Source organism: Perca flavescens, chromosome 11 (genome assembly GCF_004354835.1).
Source record: "Perca flavescens isolate YP-PL-M2 chromosome 11, PFLA_1.0, whole genome shotgun sequence".
Classification (NCBI taxonomy): domain Eukaryota; kingdom Metazoa; phylum Chordata; class Actinopteri; order Perciformes; family Percidae; genus Perca; species Perca flavescens.
This window is the reverse complement of record NC_041341.1, coordinates 9,566,610-9,586,586: the sequence shown is the minus strand read 5'-3', so window position 1 is coordinate 9,586,586 and position 19,977 is coordinate 9,566,610. Positions and strand designations below refer to the sequence as shown.

The 19,977-nt window shown below is 40.4% G+C and overlaps 1 protein-coding gene across 1 annotated transcript; it reads right to left on the bottom strand.

Moving 5' to 3' along the window:
* Positions 1 to 4,923: 4,923 nt before the first annotated feature.
* Positions 4,924 to 7,906, bottom strand: LOC114563608 (trace amine-associated receptor 1-like). Its single transcript, XM_028590406.1, has 3 exons — positions 7,782 to 7,906; positions 5,972 to 6,085; positions 4,924 to 5,734 (listed from the first exon to the last, which is right to left on the bottom strand). Exons 1-3 carry the CDS (start codon positions 7,904 to 7,906, stop codon positions 4,924 to 4,926), a joined length of 1,050 nt encoding a protein of 349 aa, XP_028446207.1.
* Positions 7,907 to 19,977: the final 12,071 nt, after the last annotated feature.

Genomic DNA, 19,977 nt, shown 5'->3' with positions numbered 1-19,977 from the left:
CGTCGGAGGGGAGAAGCAGCTTTCTGGCCAGAACTGTGTCGACCAGATCTTTTATCACTCTCCTCCTACTCTGCCTCGTCCACGCGTCAACTAACGATTTCTCTTAGTTGGAGACTGATTTCGCTCCTCCCTCAAACTTTACATCATACCTTTTGTCCATATTGTAGTTTTTTGCTTTCTCTCTATCTCAACAGTTTCTGCTCTGTTGAGCTGAGGTTATCCCATGTGATAATTACTTTGGCATAGGAGGTTCTGTTTTGAGTTCTGTTTGTCCGTTTTAGTTGTTAGTTTAGTTGATTTTCATGAAACTTAGTTTAAGGGTGTAGCACAGGCCAAGGAGGAATCAATTAAAATTAATTAAAGGGGTGGATTGGAATCACGGATATAATACACAATATATTTTCTTTTTTGTTAACATTGCAAGATAGGGTGTTTGTGCACCTTCATGAGGTGTTGGAATTTGGAAAAATGAGTTCCCTACTGGCACCTCACAATTTCTGTGAGGTGGAGGTCTGTGCTCTCTAAGTGCCCTTCTAGTTTTCTGTGAGTTTGTCACTACAAGCTACCCACATTATGAGTAGTAATTTGACCCATCGTTTGAAAATATTGATTTGTGTCGCTTTAACTGGTATGCAAAATGATCCATGAAGTTATGAGAACCGGAACTGGTTGGACAATGAATAGGAACTACTCCCCCCCACCACCCCTGACAGCTGGAAGCAGGACTGCCATTTTTTACAATTTGCCAAATCTTCTCTGCCAATGCCAAACAGCTTATTCTGCCATTGACTCGTTTGGTGTTTGGTGGATTGGACGATTGGAGTTTGAAGAAACAAGACATAATGGCAATTTAACAATTTATTCATTTCACAAACAGGAGCCTCAGTAGCATGTGGAAGAACCATACACAGCCACAACAGCCTGGCACCTCCTCCTCATGCTGGTCACCAGCCTGGTCACACACTGCTGTGGGATGGCATCCCATTCTTCAACCAGCATTTGTCGCAAGTCAGCCAACGTGGTTGTGTTGGTCACTCTGGCACAAACAGCACGCCCAAACTGATTCCACAATTGTTCAATGGGGTTGAGGTCAGGACTGCTGGCAGGCCATTCCATCCTCTCCACTCCCACATTCTGGAAGTAGTCTCTGATAAACCCCGCCCTGTGGGGGCGAGCGTTGTCATCTTGGAGGATAGAGTTCGGTCCCAGATTGTTGGAATTGATTGTGGAATTGCCACTGGTTGCAAAATCTCATCTCTAAATCAGGCACCTGATTGGCAGCACCTGGGGGTACCAGAAGCTCAAAATAAGTGTCAATAGCAACAGCAAAATAACCTGTTTGGCAATGGCAGAGAAGATTTGGCATATTTTTTCATGGGCGCAACCTACATACTCAGCGATGCTGCTCATCCCACAAATGCATGTTCCTTACAAATGGGACACCATTTGAAAGGGACCGAAACAGCCTTTCCAACGGTGTAAGATGTATTGCCAAAAAGCATTGTTACCACAGAGAAATAATCTACCAAACACAAATTTCCTTACTTTTTGCGCTACGTTTATCAATATTGGTATGTAGGTGTCTTTATGCCGTGAGTCTTGTCAGTCTAGTCTACTGTTTTTGATGCATGTGCACATTTTCACACGTTTTCATGCACGTTTAGCTCCTAAAAAAAGTCCATACTTTGCAGAATAATAATAACCCTATTGTTAGCTTCAGCTAACAAGGGATACTCGGATGTATATGTGCAGGAGGAAGGATTACTTGGGACAAGGGTATAACGTTTTATCTGCCTTCACTGTGGAGGATGGTAATATTTGTACAGTCTGTAGAACACTCTAACCCTGGTGCAGACAAACTTTGAGTCCACACCAGAGCCAGCGAGCTATCAAAACAACTCAATGAACTATAACTGCCACCTACGTAGTTTCGGTAGCAAGGTGTCATTACTATGACAAATTATCCTTCATACTGTAATTATCTCAACATGACTGACATACTAACATAGGGCAGAGAACAACAATAGTACCAGTAATACAATATAAATTTAAATAGGGCTGATCGATGTTGTAGGTGCTCAGGCCCTAATAACGGCACTTCAGAGCCCCTTTCTTAACTGACCTAGCACTTACAACAACTTGTAAACTCATTTTCTTACAGTTATGCTGTGAGCAAACAATAATTTTTCCAAATATAATCACATTCTAATGATTACGAGATAAAGCTTTTGTTTGTGTTGCTCAGAAAATTCCATTACAACTAGGACGTTTATGTTTATGATTAGGCCTCTACAGGTATGTAACAATGCACATTTGGTATGTTTAATGTCAACAAAATAAAACGTTAATTGGATGGTTAAAAAAAAAAAAAGAAAATGTCCTGAAGCTATTATGTTATTAAGTATTCCAGTTACAATTTTTCAGGATTTCTTCATATGCTTTAATAAAAATAACATTTCAGATTTATTCTGTATTTCTCAGCCATATACAGTATTTCTGCAATATTGTATTATTATATTATTGTAAACTACCTCCTATTGTTTGCACTTAATACATTGTGCAGTATGTTATTTACAGTAGCAGAGTGCATTTATCAAAGAGAAAGTTCTTTTGTTTCTCAGAATTATACCTTATCTGGAAGTCTGACGCCCCATAGTAATAAGTGATAAAATATGTTCATTGTTTGTGTGATTTGGGCGAGAGATACTTAAAGCATCGATTGCATTATGTGTTATTGTGTTGACGTTGCATCACAAATGTTTAGTCATGAAAGAAGAAATGAGCTCAGCTAAAAACAATCTGTTTACTTTGATCTGTTACTGCAGCAGTGATTGCATAATGTTGAAGGTAAAGTTGGTTTCTTCTTACAGTAACACCTCTAATTGCAGTGATGTCATCATGTGACACTAATCAAAGCAGGTGTGAAACTTCTCTGAGCATGTGTGTGACATGCACACACCGTGCAGAAGTTGCAGGCTGGGTAATTTCCAAACTAATACAATCACTCATGCATATGGAGATGACATTGTCTCATTTGCTTTGCCGTAATTAGGATAAGATTTTCAAATTATTTATTTTTTACATTGTAAACATGTGGTGCACATAAGTACAGATGTCACACACACTATACACAGTTATGCAGCTGGATTCTTTATTTCATTGAACTGGTTACATCATAACATTAAGCACACTGTCTTGGTCTAAACCAAGGTTATAATCATTAACGAAAATTAACGTAATGATGAAAAAAAACATTGTCGTTAACTGAAATAAACATAAAAACGAGGCATTACAAAAAAAACAATAACTTAACTAAAAGTGTAATGTCTGTTTGCAAAACTAACTAAAATAAAATAAAATTATCGAGTAAATGTCCTTAGATTTCATCTTTGTCAATGTCTTTCATGGAGAAAATAATGTTATATCTTTCCGACCATGACATTTCCCGTCGACATGTATAGTTTCCGGCTGGGAACCCAGAAATTCCGACATTCCATGTTAAATTGAACACAACATGTCCGTGCCCCTCGCCTGGCATCATGGCAAGTCAAGTTGGAAGAAAGCGGCAGAGTCCTATTTGATTATGACTGTGTCAGATAAAAGCAAGTGCCTTGCAGTGCAAGGTGGTAAAATATGTGGACGAATTTGAAAGTAGCTTACATTTGAGAAGCGTGCACAAGGAGGGTAACCTAGCTTACCTTAACAAGGTAAAGGAGAACGCAAAGCCCCCTTTCCCCAAAACAGAAGCTAACCCCGGTACAGGGCATGGATGGCAGGATGACGGAGACAACCACAGGACAGAGAACACTACAGGCGTGCTTTCACCGGCGACCCGATAGATGCTGGTTGGTAAATACGCAGGAACACCAAAAGTGGGGAAGCGTGGGTTAATATGTGGATAAATACTGGGTTGTCTACACAACTGTGTGGGTCGATTGACTTCAAAAAGTTCGCCACTTTACATGTATGTCTTCTTTAGTCTATTGGCTATTTAGGTTTTTTCCCTGCTACACGTCACTTACACATTTTGCGCTTATTGCTGCATCTTGTGTAGACTGTTTAGATATCTGTGCTCATCATATGTACATTTTATGTACTGGTGTTATTATTATTGTATGTATTCCTTAGTCTATTGGCTATTTAGGTTTTTTCCCTGGTACCCATCACTTACACATTTTGCACTTACTGCTGCATCTTGTGTAGACTGTTTACATGTCTGTGCTCATCATCATATGTACATTTTATGTACTGGTGTTATTGTTGAATACATTGTGAATACATATTTCTAAAATTGTATGATGTTTTTGTTGAGTTATTATTACACAATACTTTTTCTGACCTTTTTGAATCCCCTGACAAATAACCCATATTACAAAAAAAGACTAAAACTAATAAAAACTAAACTAAAACTAAGCATTTTCAAAAAACTAGCAGACCCGCTTTAAAAACTAATTAAAACTAAACAGAATTTGAAAAAAGTCAAAACGAAATAAAAATAAAAACTAATGAAAAATGCAAAACTATAATAACCTTGGTCTAAACTCATAAATACATTGGGTCCTTTAACAAAATGGTTATATATTGCCCATATATAATTGATAGATGTGTCTGAACTGTGTGGGATGAAATAAGTACTACATTCATATTTAACATGCAGATATGAATGATTCACAAACTTCTAAAGCTTGAAATATGAAGAAGGGTCATTAAAATAATCACCATTTGAACACATCTGGGTTGAAATAGTCTTCAAACATGAATCAAATATTTTTAAGGATTCTCTGTGTTGCTGATGTTTGATCTTTGGTTCAGAAAATAAGCGAGAGCCTAAAACCTATAATCTATAACATAGATTCATTAAGCCATATGTAAACATACACACACAACATAGGGACATGTTTTCACTCATTTCACGGAGTCTCTTTACAGTATCTGGGCCTCACTGGAGCCAGGCTGCAGTATCTGAAATGTAACAATAAGTCTAATAGTTTTTTTAAACCAGGAGTAGAAAAGAGCATAGATGATTGGGTTTAGGCAGGAATTAAAATAAATCAGAAAAATCATAAAGCCCTCAATTGAAGAACCGAGCAAGATATTTTGGCCTGAGAGACTGACACAGTAATAAGGACAGTAACACATCAAATACACAACTACGAGAACACCAAGCGTCCTGGCTGCTTTAATCTCAGATTTCTTAACTTTAACAGTCTTGGAATGCTTGAGTGAGACAGTTGCAATGTGGGACCTCATTGCTCGAGCTTGAGACAAAGCCACCACGAATACTCTCATGTACAAAACAATGATGACAGTAATGGGAATAATGAAGCTGACTGCAATATCAGCAGCTCCTGTAATGTTGACCACACACTCTCCATAGCAGGAAATATACCTGCCTGGCTGCTTCAGGTTATCATTCATAATAATAATGATATAGACAAAAGAATAAATCCAACACAGTAAAAGACATATTGTAGCAACTTTTAGAGTGATCTTGGTCGGGTAATGCAGTGGGTCACAAATTGCCACATAGCGGTCAACAGAAATGAGCACAATGTTTCCTGTGGAGGCAGTGATTAAAATACCTGGTATCATGTAATACAGCACACACATGAGGTCACCTAGGATCCAGCAGGTCTTTGTCAGGAGGATTTCTACTGGCATCACCACGAGGCCCACAAGAAAATCTGAGACAGCCAGAGAGAGGAGGAGGAGGTTGGTGGGGGTGTGCAGCTGCCTGCAGTGAGATAATATCATCATTGTAAACACTATCAGCATATTATCAATAGCAGTTGTGCAAAAGCAGTAATGATTAAAAAAAAAAACATTCAAAATAGTAGGCCAGTAACCAGTATTTATGATCTCAGGGCCACCACATATATATATGTAAAACCACTTCTTACTGTAAATACCAAGACAGTGTACAAAACATGTAACAACATTTTAGCGTCTTCTGTGAAAGAAAGTTATGTACCTGAAGTGTGAGATAGAGATGATGACCAGCAGGTTGAGAGCTGCAGTGAGCAGAGAGATGAAGGCCAGCAGAATATAAATAAGTACAGCGCCAGAGTGAGGAGGCTCTGGCTTCCTGCAGGAGAAGTTGAGTTGTGGAAAGCAGTGATCAACTCTTTCCAACTGCATCACCAGAGAGAAGAGGAGGAGAGAAGCTGCTTAGCTTTGGCAGCTCTCTCAACAAATGCTTTGGTCACACAGCTTATGTATCGCTCTCCCCTTATGGAAGATGATCTTGCATCAAACTCTCTTGCATCATACTCTTCTTCTGTGACTTCATCACCTTCCTCTGATGTTGAAACATGACATTGTCGAGTAGGAAGCATGGCTGCAAAATCACTTCACCATGAAAGAAAAGATTTTATGAGGTTAAACGTGAGGACATTTTTTCGCGTTATAATGTATTTTGAGGTCATTTTCCATCACATTTTCTGTACAGTCAAATAATATCCTCATATTATTATTTTGGGGCATTTTTAGGCCTTTATTTTCACAGGACATATGAAGACATGAAAGGGGAGAGAGAGGGAATGACATGCAGCAAAAAACCGCAGGTCAGAGTCGAACCGGCGGTCGCTGCATCAAGGAGTAAACCTCTACACCACATAATATCAACCTTTACATGGTGATAGTCAGGGTCATCCTGAACAGGATTAGCATACAATAAAGGAAACCATTTATTTATTTGAATGTACAATATGTAATTTTCTGCTGCTAGGGCTCAATCAAAACAAAGGTTGGTGAACACATACTGTTGATGATGCCGGGATTATGGGAGTTGTAGTTTTCATAGTTCACGTACGAGTTTGCCCATTCACCTCATTTAGTAAGTTTATTCATATCATTCTAATAAAATAGTGGCAGTTGCCCCCACATATTACGTTTTTCTTGATTAGATTTGCGAGGGCTGCCAACTCTCACGCATTGGCCGTGAGACACACACATTTGATTGGTTTCACACGCTCACATGCCACACCCCCGATTTCTCATGCTGAAATGTCAACCTGGAATATGAGAGAGAGGTGTTGTGTTCATGGAGGAGGAGGAGGAGGAGGAGGAGGAGGAGGAGGGGAGTGTGAAAGGCTAAATTAAGCTTTTTTGTATCACAGAGAATGAATCAGAGAATCAATCTCTCTTCTTCGAGACAACAAGAAAGGAGGAAAGAGTCACTTATTTCATCATTATGAAGCCGGCGTGTTTCTGACTGGGCGACGGGCCAAGCGTCACCTCGACACTGATATTATTTCATTTTAATGTTGGGTGTAGTTCAGTGGTCCTAGTAGATCACGGCCAACTCTCACGCATTGGCCGTGAGAGACGCATTTGATTGGTTTCACACGCTCACATGTCGTACCCCCGATTTCTCATGCTGAAATGTCAACCCGGTCGGTCAAATGCCTGAAAGATGAGTTTATCTATAGATCTACCTGTTGAGCCACTCGTGATCGACTAGTTATGCTTTTGGAGACGGTGAGGGGGTTCAGGAGCGAATGTTCTCACATTTGCAATGCTACTTCATAAGCCATCCCAGGTGCATTTCCCCCCGCATTTCCCCGGCTTCAGGTATGTATGCTTTGAGTATTCATTGAGTGTATTTATTGAGTTACTCAGTATCAGGTTTTGCTTTACACTGGAAGTGATTCCAGAAATGTGCAGGAGGAGCCGATTATTGGGTGTAATTGAGTTAACTTGGAACATGAGAGCGAGTTGTTGTGTTCATGGAGAGATGAGGAGGAGGAGGAGGAGGAGGAGGGGGGAGTGTGAAAGGCTACATTAAGCTTGCCAGTCGCCTCCGACGCCAGTCGTCCCCGACGCCAGTCGTCCCCGACGCCCCGGGGAGCTGCGCCAGCTGCCCCCGATGACCCCGGAAGCTGTGCCAATGCGGGACCCGAAGCATTACGTAGGGGGGGCAAACGTTGGTGAATATCAAGAGGTTTGATGCACAAGGTCTGCGGTACTCTGCCGTTGCAAATGTAGCGGTTAACAGTTCATCTCTATGCATATACAGACTACCTTTAACAATTCTCTACTATAAACAAACATCTTAACCCCCCTGACCACAGGGGACAGCAGAGAAAAATGAGAGAGTGACTGAGTGGGTGGAGGGGGGTAGGCAGGTGTGGTGGTTGAAAGAGCAGGGGAGGTGGTCAGGTTGTTGTAAATGGTGTCATAGGCGCCAATTGATGTTTTCCTTTGATTTTTGATTGAAAAAGAGGGAGAAAAGAGTTACATTTGTCCACTGTGAAGGTTGTAGAAACTTTGTAAGGTGGGTTAAGAAGTTTGTTTATTGTAGTACACCAGGGGAGCATGTGAAAACCAAAATGTAACACTAGGAGATGAACATCAATAAATAATGAGAAATGTGAGCTGCAAGGTCTGTGATACATTCCCATTGCAAATATTCCATTAACATTGATTGCTTCACCTCAGAAGGGGTTAAAAGGCCCAAACTGGTATATGTTGACTATAGCCCATTGGCCCATTGTCCACCTACCCTGTAAATTTAAAGTTGTTCACATTAGTGTAAGTGGTATATCTAGACTTCGGTCGTCTTGGGTCCCATAGGCCACGCCCACTTTGACCCGTCAGTACCCCACTCTAGGGTTGGCCTCAGGATTGGCCCTAGATGGTACCCATCAAATCTTGTATAAATTGGATGAGCCGTTCATGAGATATAAACTTTTTGTATTTGTAGCGCCCCCTGTTGACCAATTTTTGTAAAATGCATGGGGCACCTCCAGAGGGTCATGGCAAAGAAGAATCTAAAGTTTGGTGTTGATAGCATTTATTTTGGCTGAGATATGGCAAAGTTGGTGTTTTCATAGTTAGTTACACAAATTAGTTTGTGCGTTATATCCGCAATTTTTATCGTACAAAAATTCTTTCCATAACTTTTTGTCAAGTCAGTCTGGAGATGCTACGTTCCAAGTTTCGTGCAGATCAGTCGCACGGTCTAGGAGGAGTTTGAAAAAGTAGTTTTTTGATAAATCGCGATTTTTCACGCATAAAAGTCTAGGCGGAAATGGGCGTGGCCTATATCACGGGATTCAGTTGGATCCAGTGAACGCGTCGATGTATGGTTTTTGACTGTTGGATGTACGGTGTGGAAGTTATAGGGCCAAACGCGTTTGTACACGCGACTATTAACTCGATAATAAAGCCGTAAAGTAGGCTTTCAACTCAGGACAGAGCCACATCTCACATCTCTCTGTTGATTTTGGATTGAAAAAGTGGGAAAAAAGAGTTACATTTTGTCCACTGTGAAGATTGTAGAAACTTTGTCAGGTGGGTTAAGAAGTTTCTTTATTGTAGAAAACCATGGGACCAGGCAAAAGCGAAAACCAAAACCTAACGGTAGGAGGTAAACATCAGTAAATATTGAGACGTGTGAGCTGCAAGGTCTTTGATACATTCCCATTGCAAATATTCCATTAACATTGATTAACAGGGCAAAACACTTATATGTTGATTATAGCGCCCCCTAATGGCCGATCTTCGCCAAATGTGGTAGGGAGCCTTAGAGCGGCATGCCGAATGACAATCACACGTTTTGTGTTGATTGCTTTTACTGTGGCAGAGATATTGCAATTGCAAATTTCCCATTGAAATGCATAGAGTTAGTGGGCGAAACAAATAAACGTTGCTTATAGCGCCCCCTAAAGGCCAATCTTCGCCAAATTTGGTACAGAGCATCGCAGTGGAATATTGAACAAGCATCTCAAGTTGTTAGCTGATAACATTAAATTTAACCGAGATGATATGATATGTGTGTGGTAGCTAGCTAGGAAAATTTGTTTTGATGTCAAATGCGCATACTGTAACGTAGCAAAATTCTTTCAATAACTTTTTGTCAGGTCCATCTGGAGATGCTATCTACCAGGTTTCGTGCAGATCGCTCGCACGGCCTAGGACAAGTTCGAAAAAGTTGGTTTTGCACATTGCGCAATATTGCGAAAAGACTTTTGCGCAGAATTTCTAATGTGCAATTTGTATTGTGGGAGTTAATGACAAAAAACCATTATAGCGCCAACTAGTGGTCCACATGTGTAATTTTTGGTAGGTGTGATCCATGGCCCATTGTCCATCTACCCTGTAAATTTAAAGTTGTTCACATTAGTGTAAGTGGTGAATCTAGAGTTGGGTCACATTGGGTCCCATAGGCCACGCCCACTTTGACCCCTCGGTACTCCATTCTAGGGATGGCCTCAGGATTGGCCCCAGATGGTACGCATCAAATTTCGTATAAATCGGATGAACCGTTCATGAGATATAAAGTTTTTGTAGTTGTAGCGCCCCCTAGTGACCATTTTAAAAATCCTTAGAAAAACAATAGGGTTCCACGCTCCGTTGGAGCTGTGTACCGCGTTGCCTTGCAACACGCGGTTCCCATGCCCCCTCGGGCTTGGACCCCTAATTAAAGCTGCGAGCAGCGATGGACGGGCCCTCGCGCCTCTGCGCGCGTCGGGGTTACCGGCGGACGCCGCTCCTTGCGACTGCGCATTTGCGCGGCACTCAGACGCCGCGAATCGCCAACAATGAAAAGGGAACTTCCCGCCGAGTACAACGATACCTCACACAAGATTCTACGTCATGCGGTTCATTAGTTGTGAAAGGGGGTGTGGCCAAAGCATAAATCGGATGATGTTTGTCATATAAGGCGCATTTCATGTTGCCAGCAGGGGGCACAATGACCAAAATTGAATTTTAGCCTGTAGGTGTCCTCAGGCCTGGACCCTTGTCAATCGTCAGAAATTTCGGTGAGATACGACAAAGTACACTCAAGTTACAACAACTTCTTTGTTCATCGCTAAACACTCAAAATGGCCGCCACGCCCACACCGTCTGACGAAAAGTTTTTCTTTTAATAACTTTTCATCGTTAAGGTGTTGGGATGGTACAGACCAAGTTTGAGGTCCATCGGATGAAATCTCTAGGAGGAGTTCATTAAAGTATAGCACCTTGACTTTTAGGCCTACTTCCTGTTGCCACCAGGGGGCGCTATGACTTTAAGTAAATATCGGCCTTTATTTGTCCTCAGGGTTGGACTCTTATGAATCCTGAAAAGTTTCAAGCCAGTTGGACAACGTACACTCGAGTTACACCCACTTCCTGTTTCGGCGGCGAAACGCACAAAATGGCCGCCCCGCCACGGCAACGCCCTATGAAGAAAAGTTTTTCTTTTAACAACTTTTCATCTTTAACTTCTTAAGATGGTACACACCGAGTTTGAAGTTGATTGGATGAAATCTCTAGGAGGAGTTCGTTAAAGTACGACATGTGGAAATGGCCAAAATCGCACTAATTTTGAACATTTAATTCAAAATGGCGGACTTCCTGTTGGGTTTAGGGTATGGCTCTAATGAATTCTTTTGTACATCTTGACATGTTACATATGTGTACCAAGTTTCGTGAGTCTACATTAAACGCACTGCAGGGGCTCAATTTTCTTAACTTTCTAGGGGGCGCTAGCGAGCCATTTTTGTGCGCCTATTCCCGAAACCCTTAAAATACGAAAAATTTTCACCAGACTTGATGCGACCGCCAAATTTGGTGAGTTTTTGAATATATTAAGCCCCTCAAAAAGCCAATTCATTTGACGGGAAAATAATAATAATTCCTTCAGTTTCAATAGGGCCTTCGCCGCTGTCGGCGCTCGGGCCCTAATAATGAAAAAAAATAAAAATCCATAGAAAAACAATAGGGTTCCACAGCCCTGCTGTGCGAACGGCGTAGTTATTGCTACCGCCAGTTCTTGCAGACTCGGGCTTGGACCCCTAAAAACTGGTAGGGAAAACACTCAAACCAATTTATATTTCCACAAAATTGGCATGAATAATCATAATGGTATACATGCCCCGTGTGTGTGCATGCGTGTATGAGTCAAAACAAAATAAAACTTGTTTTGAACAATTTATTTGTCATCTGCAGATTGATTTTAAGTAGAGGGAGAAAAAAATCAATTTAAATCTTAAATCAGATTTTTTTTGAAAAAATCTGGGATTTTATTTTTAGGCCATATCGCCCAGCCCTAGCCCACAGTTTTCTGTTGTAGGTTGACCACTTCCTTTCTGCTTTTGTTAGAACATGGCTAGCATATGCAATTACCTTCTCCTAATTTTCCTGTCTCTGAGCCAACACCGATAGCAGAGCTTGAAGCATCATTGTAGAGAAAGAATGGCATCGTGAAATCAGGGAATGCAACCACAGGTGGGCTTGAGAGGGATTGTTTAAAGTATTAAAGTAAATACATCCTGGCATTGAGAAGTCAATTGGAAGTGTGCATGTTTCTCAGTAAGAGCATGTAGTGGAACACTGTGATGTGCAAAGCTCCTGATGAACTTACAATAGTATGAACAAAGTCCTAGTGCTCTTGCTTCTATTGGTGAGTTTGGAGTAGGCCAGGCTTAAAGTGCTCATATTATGCTTTTTGGCTCTTCCCTTTTCCTTTATTGTGTTATATATCTTTTTGTGCACGTTACAGGTTTACAAAGTGAAAAAGCTCCAAGTCCACCCCAAAGGAACTTACCATCTCCAACAGAAAACACTGTTCACAAACTCCTCCAAACAGCTCTATTGTAGTCCAGTCTTTACTTCCATGACGAACGTGTGTCACTTTGTAACACACGTTATAATGCTCGCCTAGCTGCTAGCATGGCACTCCCTCACACTCTGCAACTGACTAGCTAGTAGTACTTACTGCGCATGTGCGACTCCCAACAAAGATGGTAAAGATGTGAGATGTCTCACTCTGTAGCTAAAACAGAGAGCTCAACACAGGGTGAAAAGAGGAGCAGCAGCAATGTGCAGTGCAACAAATATATGGTGTTTTCTGAAAATTAAACCACAAAAACCTATTCTGATACAACCTTTAAAAATACAATTATTAACCTGAAAATGAGCATAATATAAGCACTTTATACACTTTTCACATTTCGTGGGTCTGGCTGAATGCCGAATGACTTACACAATTAAGAGTTTGTGTGTGTGTGTGTGTGTGTGTGTAAGTGAGTGTGTCCCACCCTGGGAGAAAGACACCCAAACTTTGTTTTTAGTCACTGTGCATGTTTTTGTAGATTATTTTAATCTGATTTGTTGAGGTTCGGTTTTTTAATAAGAGGATGGACTATTGCATGTTTAAAAATGGATGGGACAGTTCCATTGGCAAGACTGCTGTTTATAATAAGGGGAATTGTGGGACCTACAGTGTCCAATACATCCTTTTAAAGATGTGAAGGAACAATATCCAAAGGAGGAGGACCTTGTATGAGCAATAGTGTCATAGACGAGAGACAGAGATACAGGCTGAAAGCCATTAAGGATGGCAGGGGGGGCAAGCATCAGACCAGGATCATAAATGGGCGGTGAGATATTTGAATGAATAAGAAAAATGTTAGAAAATCCTCACAAATGGCTGTGGATGGTACAGGACAAGTGTTGTCAACAGGGGTGAGAATTACATTTATTGTATGGAACAATGCTTTGGGATTGTGGTGATTTTTGGAGATGATGGTGGCGAAATATTTGGCCCTTGCTGCTTTGATCGATAATTAGCCAGACAGCCTTTCACCATCTCAAAAGACACCTGTAGCCTCTTTTTCCATTTTCTCTCTGCTTCACTTGCCAAATAACATATTTTTAAAACATTAGTTTATATTTTAAATTTGTTTTACAATCGAAATCTAAAGTTTATCCAAACAATAACTCTGTTTCCCTGGTTACGCCTGACGGTTTGACTAATACCTGGAACAATAATTCCCATCCTATAAGGTTCTTATGCAATACATACGTTATTCACTCCTCCAGGAAATAGGAAAGACCTTAGATACTACTTGCCTCTCTTAGCAATGGGAGATATATATAGTCTGCTCAGCTGGTTGAACCCTTCAGTTTAGCTACAGTACGAGCCAAAAAGCTAACGCTGTGCTAGCAATATCCAAAGTCAATAACATTGTGTACAGTTGGCAATCAGCAAAAATAATTTGACAGTATGTTGAACAACAAGACAAGCTAGCTATATATCCAGCCATGTCATTGTCCCCAAAACAATATAACGACTTTTACGAACAATTTTATCTGCGAAGTTTAACGTTACTGTCGGCCACAGCCTGAAGTAGTGACCTGAACAGTGAACGGGATGTGAGATAATGTTACTTACTGTGAAACTAAGTCAGTCCAGAGGGGAAGTATAACTTACTTCTTGCAGCTTGAGTGTTAGCGCCATCCTTCAGAGGACAGGTTGGAAAACACAGATTCACATTTCCTATTTGATTTAATGTAGCGCATTCATTTAGAACAGTAAACAGTCAGTTTCACCAGAACTCCTTTAGTAGGTGTTCTACATCACTTTTTTATGGACACCCTGCAGACAATCAGAATCGAGTATTCACCCAGACCATGGTATAACTTCTAATAAGCACCGGTATTTGGTTTCTAATAAAAGTGTTATTTGGTATAATATATTTTTTAGATATAGTATATTTTTAGTTTAATATAATATAATTATATAATTTCTTGTTTTAGTAAGTAAGGCTTATGTGTTATCCATTTACAAATTACAGGATCATTTAGGCATTTGGCCTTAGGGAATGACTGTTCGTTTGTGTGATTTGGGCAATCAGATCATTAAAGCAAAGATTGCATTATGTGTTATGTGTCATGTGAGGTTGCATCACAAATGTTTAGTCATGAAAGATGAAATTATCTCAGCTAAAAACAATCTGTTGACTTTAAGTTGTTGTTCTATTTACTGTAGCAGTGATTGCATCATGTTGATGTTAGAGCTTGTTTCTTCTTACAGTAACACCTTTGATTGCAGTGATATCATCATGGGACACTTATGAAAGCAGGTATGAAACTTTTCTGAGCCAGTGAGATACACTGAGAGGAGCAGCTAATGACTTACACAATTAGAGTTTCTGTGTGTGTGTGTGAGAGAGAGAGTGTGTCCCACCCTGGGCGAAAGACACCCAAAACTTTGTTTTTAGTCACTGTGCATGTTTTTGTAGTAATTTTGTCTCTCTTTGTGCTCATTTTATATCTCCTTGTAGTCGCCTAGCTTGTCAAAAGGCACATGATAACGCCTTAATGTGGGTCGTCGTTTATTTACCAATTTAGAGACCCTGTTTTAAAGTGGAGGCCTGTGTCAAAATATGTTGGAACTTCAGTATTTCAGCTACTATTTTGCTGACATATTGCATATTCCTTAATCAATTTGTGTTTAATCAAGTTACACAGAAACAGCAAACCTGAATACTCCATAGAAATACCATACACAATGCAGATAAACAAGGAGCAAATGCGGGCTCGTTCTCACTTCTGGGGCCACTATCTGGTAATCCAGCCATGGCACGTAATCAGCAGCATACAATTTAAGGAATTTAGAGCTCCGAGTGTAGAGGGACAACCCTGCAAAAGTAAGACAAAAGTTGACATAAGACATAGATTTGACAAACCAACATGTGTGCAGGATGTTAAAGTACATGGCTTGGTTTTAATTTGAACGTTTTTACATATGTAAAACATATTGAGCATGTTGTTTTGGTCTAAACTCGAAGAATTCTTTAAACACATTTGGATGTAAAACAAAAGTTCTGAAACAAAACCTAATGTATAAAATAGATTCATATGTATGCATACACACTTGGGGTTGCACAAACTGGTCGACTTTACTCCTCCACAATGATGTTTTGAGCTTGATGTCGAGTAGTCGCTGATCATGTGGTTTTGTCACTAACAACATAGACCTGTGGTACAGTCACTGGCAAAATTAGTCAAAAACCCAGCTCATTTGGAACTTCATTTGAAAGCCACGAAACGTTTGGGACATGAGGAGATATTGGAGTTAAGGATGAGGAGGGCTGCCTGTAGCTGTTTCGATTTCTGCTAAGCTAAAGGATGTTTGCAGTCAGCTGTTTGTGTAAAGACACGAAGGAGCTACTTGCTAATGCTAACCTCACTGGCAGTTCGTGAAATGTTCACGTAATTTAATCTATTGATTCGTATACACGGACACGTTTATCTCGTTTTTTTCGTGATGATCAGCATGTTTTCTGAACTATTTTAATGAGAAGCAGCTTTCTTGATCACGGCACGATTCTTTCTGCCAGATGACGTAGCACTAAGAGCGACTACGGTAGCGAGTAGTATGAAAGGCCGAAAGTCTGCATAGGGAGGTTGGTTGGGGTTGTGGATGGGTCAAACAACACAGGACTTTCACCCAGGAGACCGGGTGTCATGTTTCCTAAACCCGACCATCGCTTTCTTCTTTTTACTAAACCCAAACGTCCCGTTATTATTTTCCTAAACCCAACCGTCTGTTCTTTTCCTAAACACAACCATCCTGTTCTTCCCGCGTGTCATGGAAACGTAAGATCACCCACAACCTTGCTGTGATCACGAAAGATGCTTCCCATTGAAATACATTAGTTTAAAAAACATGCTGACCATCATGAAAAAAAACAAGATAAATGTGTCCGTGTACATGAATCAATAGATTAAATCACGTGAACATTTCACAAACTGCCGTGAGACTGGGTTGTGAGTGCACACATAACTAAGCATAAACACAATGCATTTGTTGACAACAAGGTCGGCTAATATACTTTGCAGAGTGTTTGTTTACCGCGAACTTTTGATTGACTGACTATCACAGAGATGCGGGATGCATCGTCGGACATAATTACCAGGATTGGTGTGTGTAGGTAAACCCAGTACAGTAGTTTGAGTATAGCGTGTTGAAACACAAACTGAAAAAACCGGTAGTTGAGCTCACTGCAAAAGTGCTTGCTGATAAATTGGACAGGTTGCAAAATGCTAGAAAGGCTAAGCTTAACAAAGCAAGCCTCTTAAGAGGTATAGTGGAGGATTTTCTTTTTCCGGGTGGATCATCAAGACTATTGGTCCTCCTGGTGGTCAATCATTCTGGTATTCAGTATCAGTCAATCATTCTGGTGATATGTTTACGTAAGGCCGTCGTACGTGCACTTCCCTAGCTTTCAGGTGTATATGTGTGGTGAGCTTGAGCTACGGTTTCAGCCATTCATTGAAGCTTTTGGGAGAATATTTCACACGGTGGCGTGCGCTAAAAGCACAGGTTGGGCTTCCCACTGATGCCTCAGTTGTGAAGTTTCTACTCCACAGGTAAAGTTTGGCATGCTATTTGGAGAAATCCATTTATAATCACTGCTAGTAAAAGTTGATGTAAGCTATGATTAGCGATGCTAGCCCTGCCACAAGTCACGCACCGCGCACACACGGTAAACATCTCAATTTGTGAAAAAGTGCAAATCTTCTTTTGGAAAGTAGGCTTGTATGAGCCATGCCGACAGCAACTTGTAAACAGTGCACTCTCGTGCACAAGTTTAATAGGCGTTCCCTCTCGGGAGCAGGCAGAGTGTTGCGCATGTGCATTTTTTCAAAAAGTACAAAGGGCGGTTCTTTTCTAAAATTCGGGAAAATCCTCCACAATACCTATATCTCCTGTGATTTTATTAGGCTAATGACTGAAATAAATGTCAATGATGTCATCATCAACCAGTCAACATTAAAAAATTGGAAGTCATGCAACTCCTAGTCTATATCCTTTGTGTTCCACTTTCGAGATTCCTCCGGTGCTGGAAGAAATTCTGCCTGATGCATGTATTTTCCATTTCCTTCCACTTTATTTCTGTTGGAATTTTAAATTCAGTGGATTTATGTGGACTATTGTTGACTGCTCATCAGATCTCTGCAGGGTAAATTGAGACAGCTAGCTAGACTATCTTTGCAATTTGAGTTTTCTCTCACATGACTATTTTGCAGCGGCTCTGTGCGGAGTTTAGCACGGACCATGATGATTCTGATTGGTTTAAAGAAATGCCATTAAACCAGAGCACATTTTACATTACATTGCAGTATCTGAAATGTAACAATAAGTCTAATAGTAGAAAAGGGCATATATGATGGGGTTTACGCAGGAGTTAAAATACATAAGAACAGGTAATGCAGCTTGTGTTATGTAATCACTTTGTCAACCTGTTTTATTTTAAAATAAAATAAATTTAGATTATGATTCAAAGTGAGGATTAATTGACTTACTACACTGAATATCTCTGTAGTATATTGATTTAAATACTTTATTTGGCCAGAGCTTTTTCTGTTGACTCAACATTAACATGTTTAAACACATTTGCCCCAACACAGGAGAGGATGGTGACCTCTGACAGCTTTCTCACCAAATCTCCGTCATGTAACTTTTTATTTATTTATTTTTGTTCCCTCTTCTAACAGTCTCTCCTAGGGCCCTATCTTGCACCCAGCACAGCAGAGCCAAGCCCGACGCAAGTGTTTTGCTAGTTTAAGACCGACGCAGTTGTCAATTTCCTGTCCAGCGCCCACGTTGTTTAAATAGCAAATGCACCTCTGCCCATCTGTGCACCCATGGGCATGCTGGTCTTACTGGTCTTACATGCTGGTCTTACTGGTCTGCTGTGCTCAGGTGCATTCTTGGCGTATTGTTATCTTGACCAACAATAACTTGGTCTGAATTCAATAACGCAGCATTTAATTGTTATTTTAACAGCTAGGCTTATGCACAGCGTGTGTACACTATGCTTGATACACACACACACACACAGGGACGAGCAGCAGCACTCAAACATGCAAAAGATAAAAAATTAAAGTTCATTAGAATTAAAGTAGTATTATAATATGATCTGCGCGCGCTTTCACTTCACGCACGAGCAGATCAGTTTCTTCTCCTGAAAATCTCTCCTTCCTGCTTATCAAATCCACCATCATAATAGCAATGTGCCAAGGTCCAAACTCCCCTGGCTTTTTAAAGGGAATGGGAGCTGACACTTTGATTGGTATATTGTATGTTACGCCCAAAACACACCTATGATTAATTAAGACACTAAGTACAACCCTTTTGAACCATGCACCTCGTGCACGGATTTGTGCACGCCCTAAATGCACTTGCACCATGTGCTTCATGCTGTGTGCTTATGGTTAGGGTTAAAATCGTTAAAATAGGGCCCTTATAAACGAATTCCTTCTTTATTTTCTCTGTACATCATCTTCATGACTCTCTATACTGATGTTTGATAGTTTATATTGTACATTACCTAAAAAAGAACACAAAGCTTATGTCATCTTTCAATACATTTTTTGTTATTATTGATCATGCAGTATCATAATAAAGGACAAAGCATCCTATACAATATTTCAGAAAACAGGTCATATCAGACAAATGCTTTTTAATAGCAGAAACAACTACTGATAAAAAAGTGAGGACAGGTTGCCAGTTCACTCTGTCTATCTGTAATGTACTTCTAATTCTTGTATAGCCTGACTTTAAGGTCCTTTACATATTTGTTTCAACATCAACATGTCAAGAATATATTTTGAAGAATATTAGTAAAGAGTGATAAGACTCGTGGAGGGTGCAGCTGGATTGGAGAAGCACCCAGGAAATAATTAACACAGTAGCAAAATTTACTTCAGAGAAGCAGACAAAACAATGGTCTAGCCATGAGGTTTGCACACATTTCTGTGAGAAACCGGACATCTGGAACAGATGCACTGATAAGCAGCGGCGTACCCTTCAGGAGGAAACCTGAAGAGGATAAAGAGAGAGGGAAAGGTCAGGTTTGGGATTCAGAATATCGAAGAGACTGTTGGCGTTAGGGTCAGAGATAATAGTCTTGAAAGAAATCTGATTCCTTATGCATAAGTTGTATTTTTCTTGCAATATCATTTACTAAAGTTTGTTATAGACTAACTGAACAATTCCTGTGTATTGAGTTTCTGGTCTACCATTCAAAGGACACAAAACTTAAAGGAGCAGTATTTGAGGTGACTAAATTGGCGAAAGAGAGACTCTGGCCTTCAGGGCCAGACCAGAACCGGTCAAATTTAAACCTTCACATGTAAACGCACATTTTCCTTTAACCCATACAGGCCTACTTTCTGTAACTCCACAGTGTCTCT

Coding starts and splice junctions, on each gene's coding strand:
- LOC114563608 (XM_028590406.1), bottom strand. CDS start 7,906: ATGCTTCGGGTCCCGCATTGGCACAGCTTCCGGGGTCATCGGGGGCAG. Junction 6,086..7,781: donor AGGCGACTGGCAAGCTTAAT/GTAGCCTTTCAC, acceptor CTTCTCCTGCAG/GAAGCCAGAGCCTCCTCACT. Junction 5,735..5,971: donor ATCTCTATCTCACACTTCAG/GTACATAACTTT, acceptor ATCTCACTGCAG/GCAGCTGCACACCCCCACCA.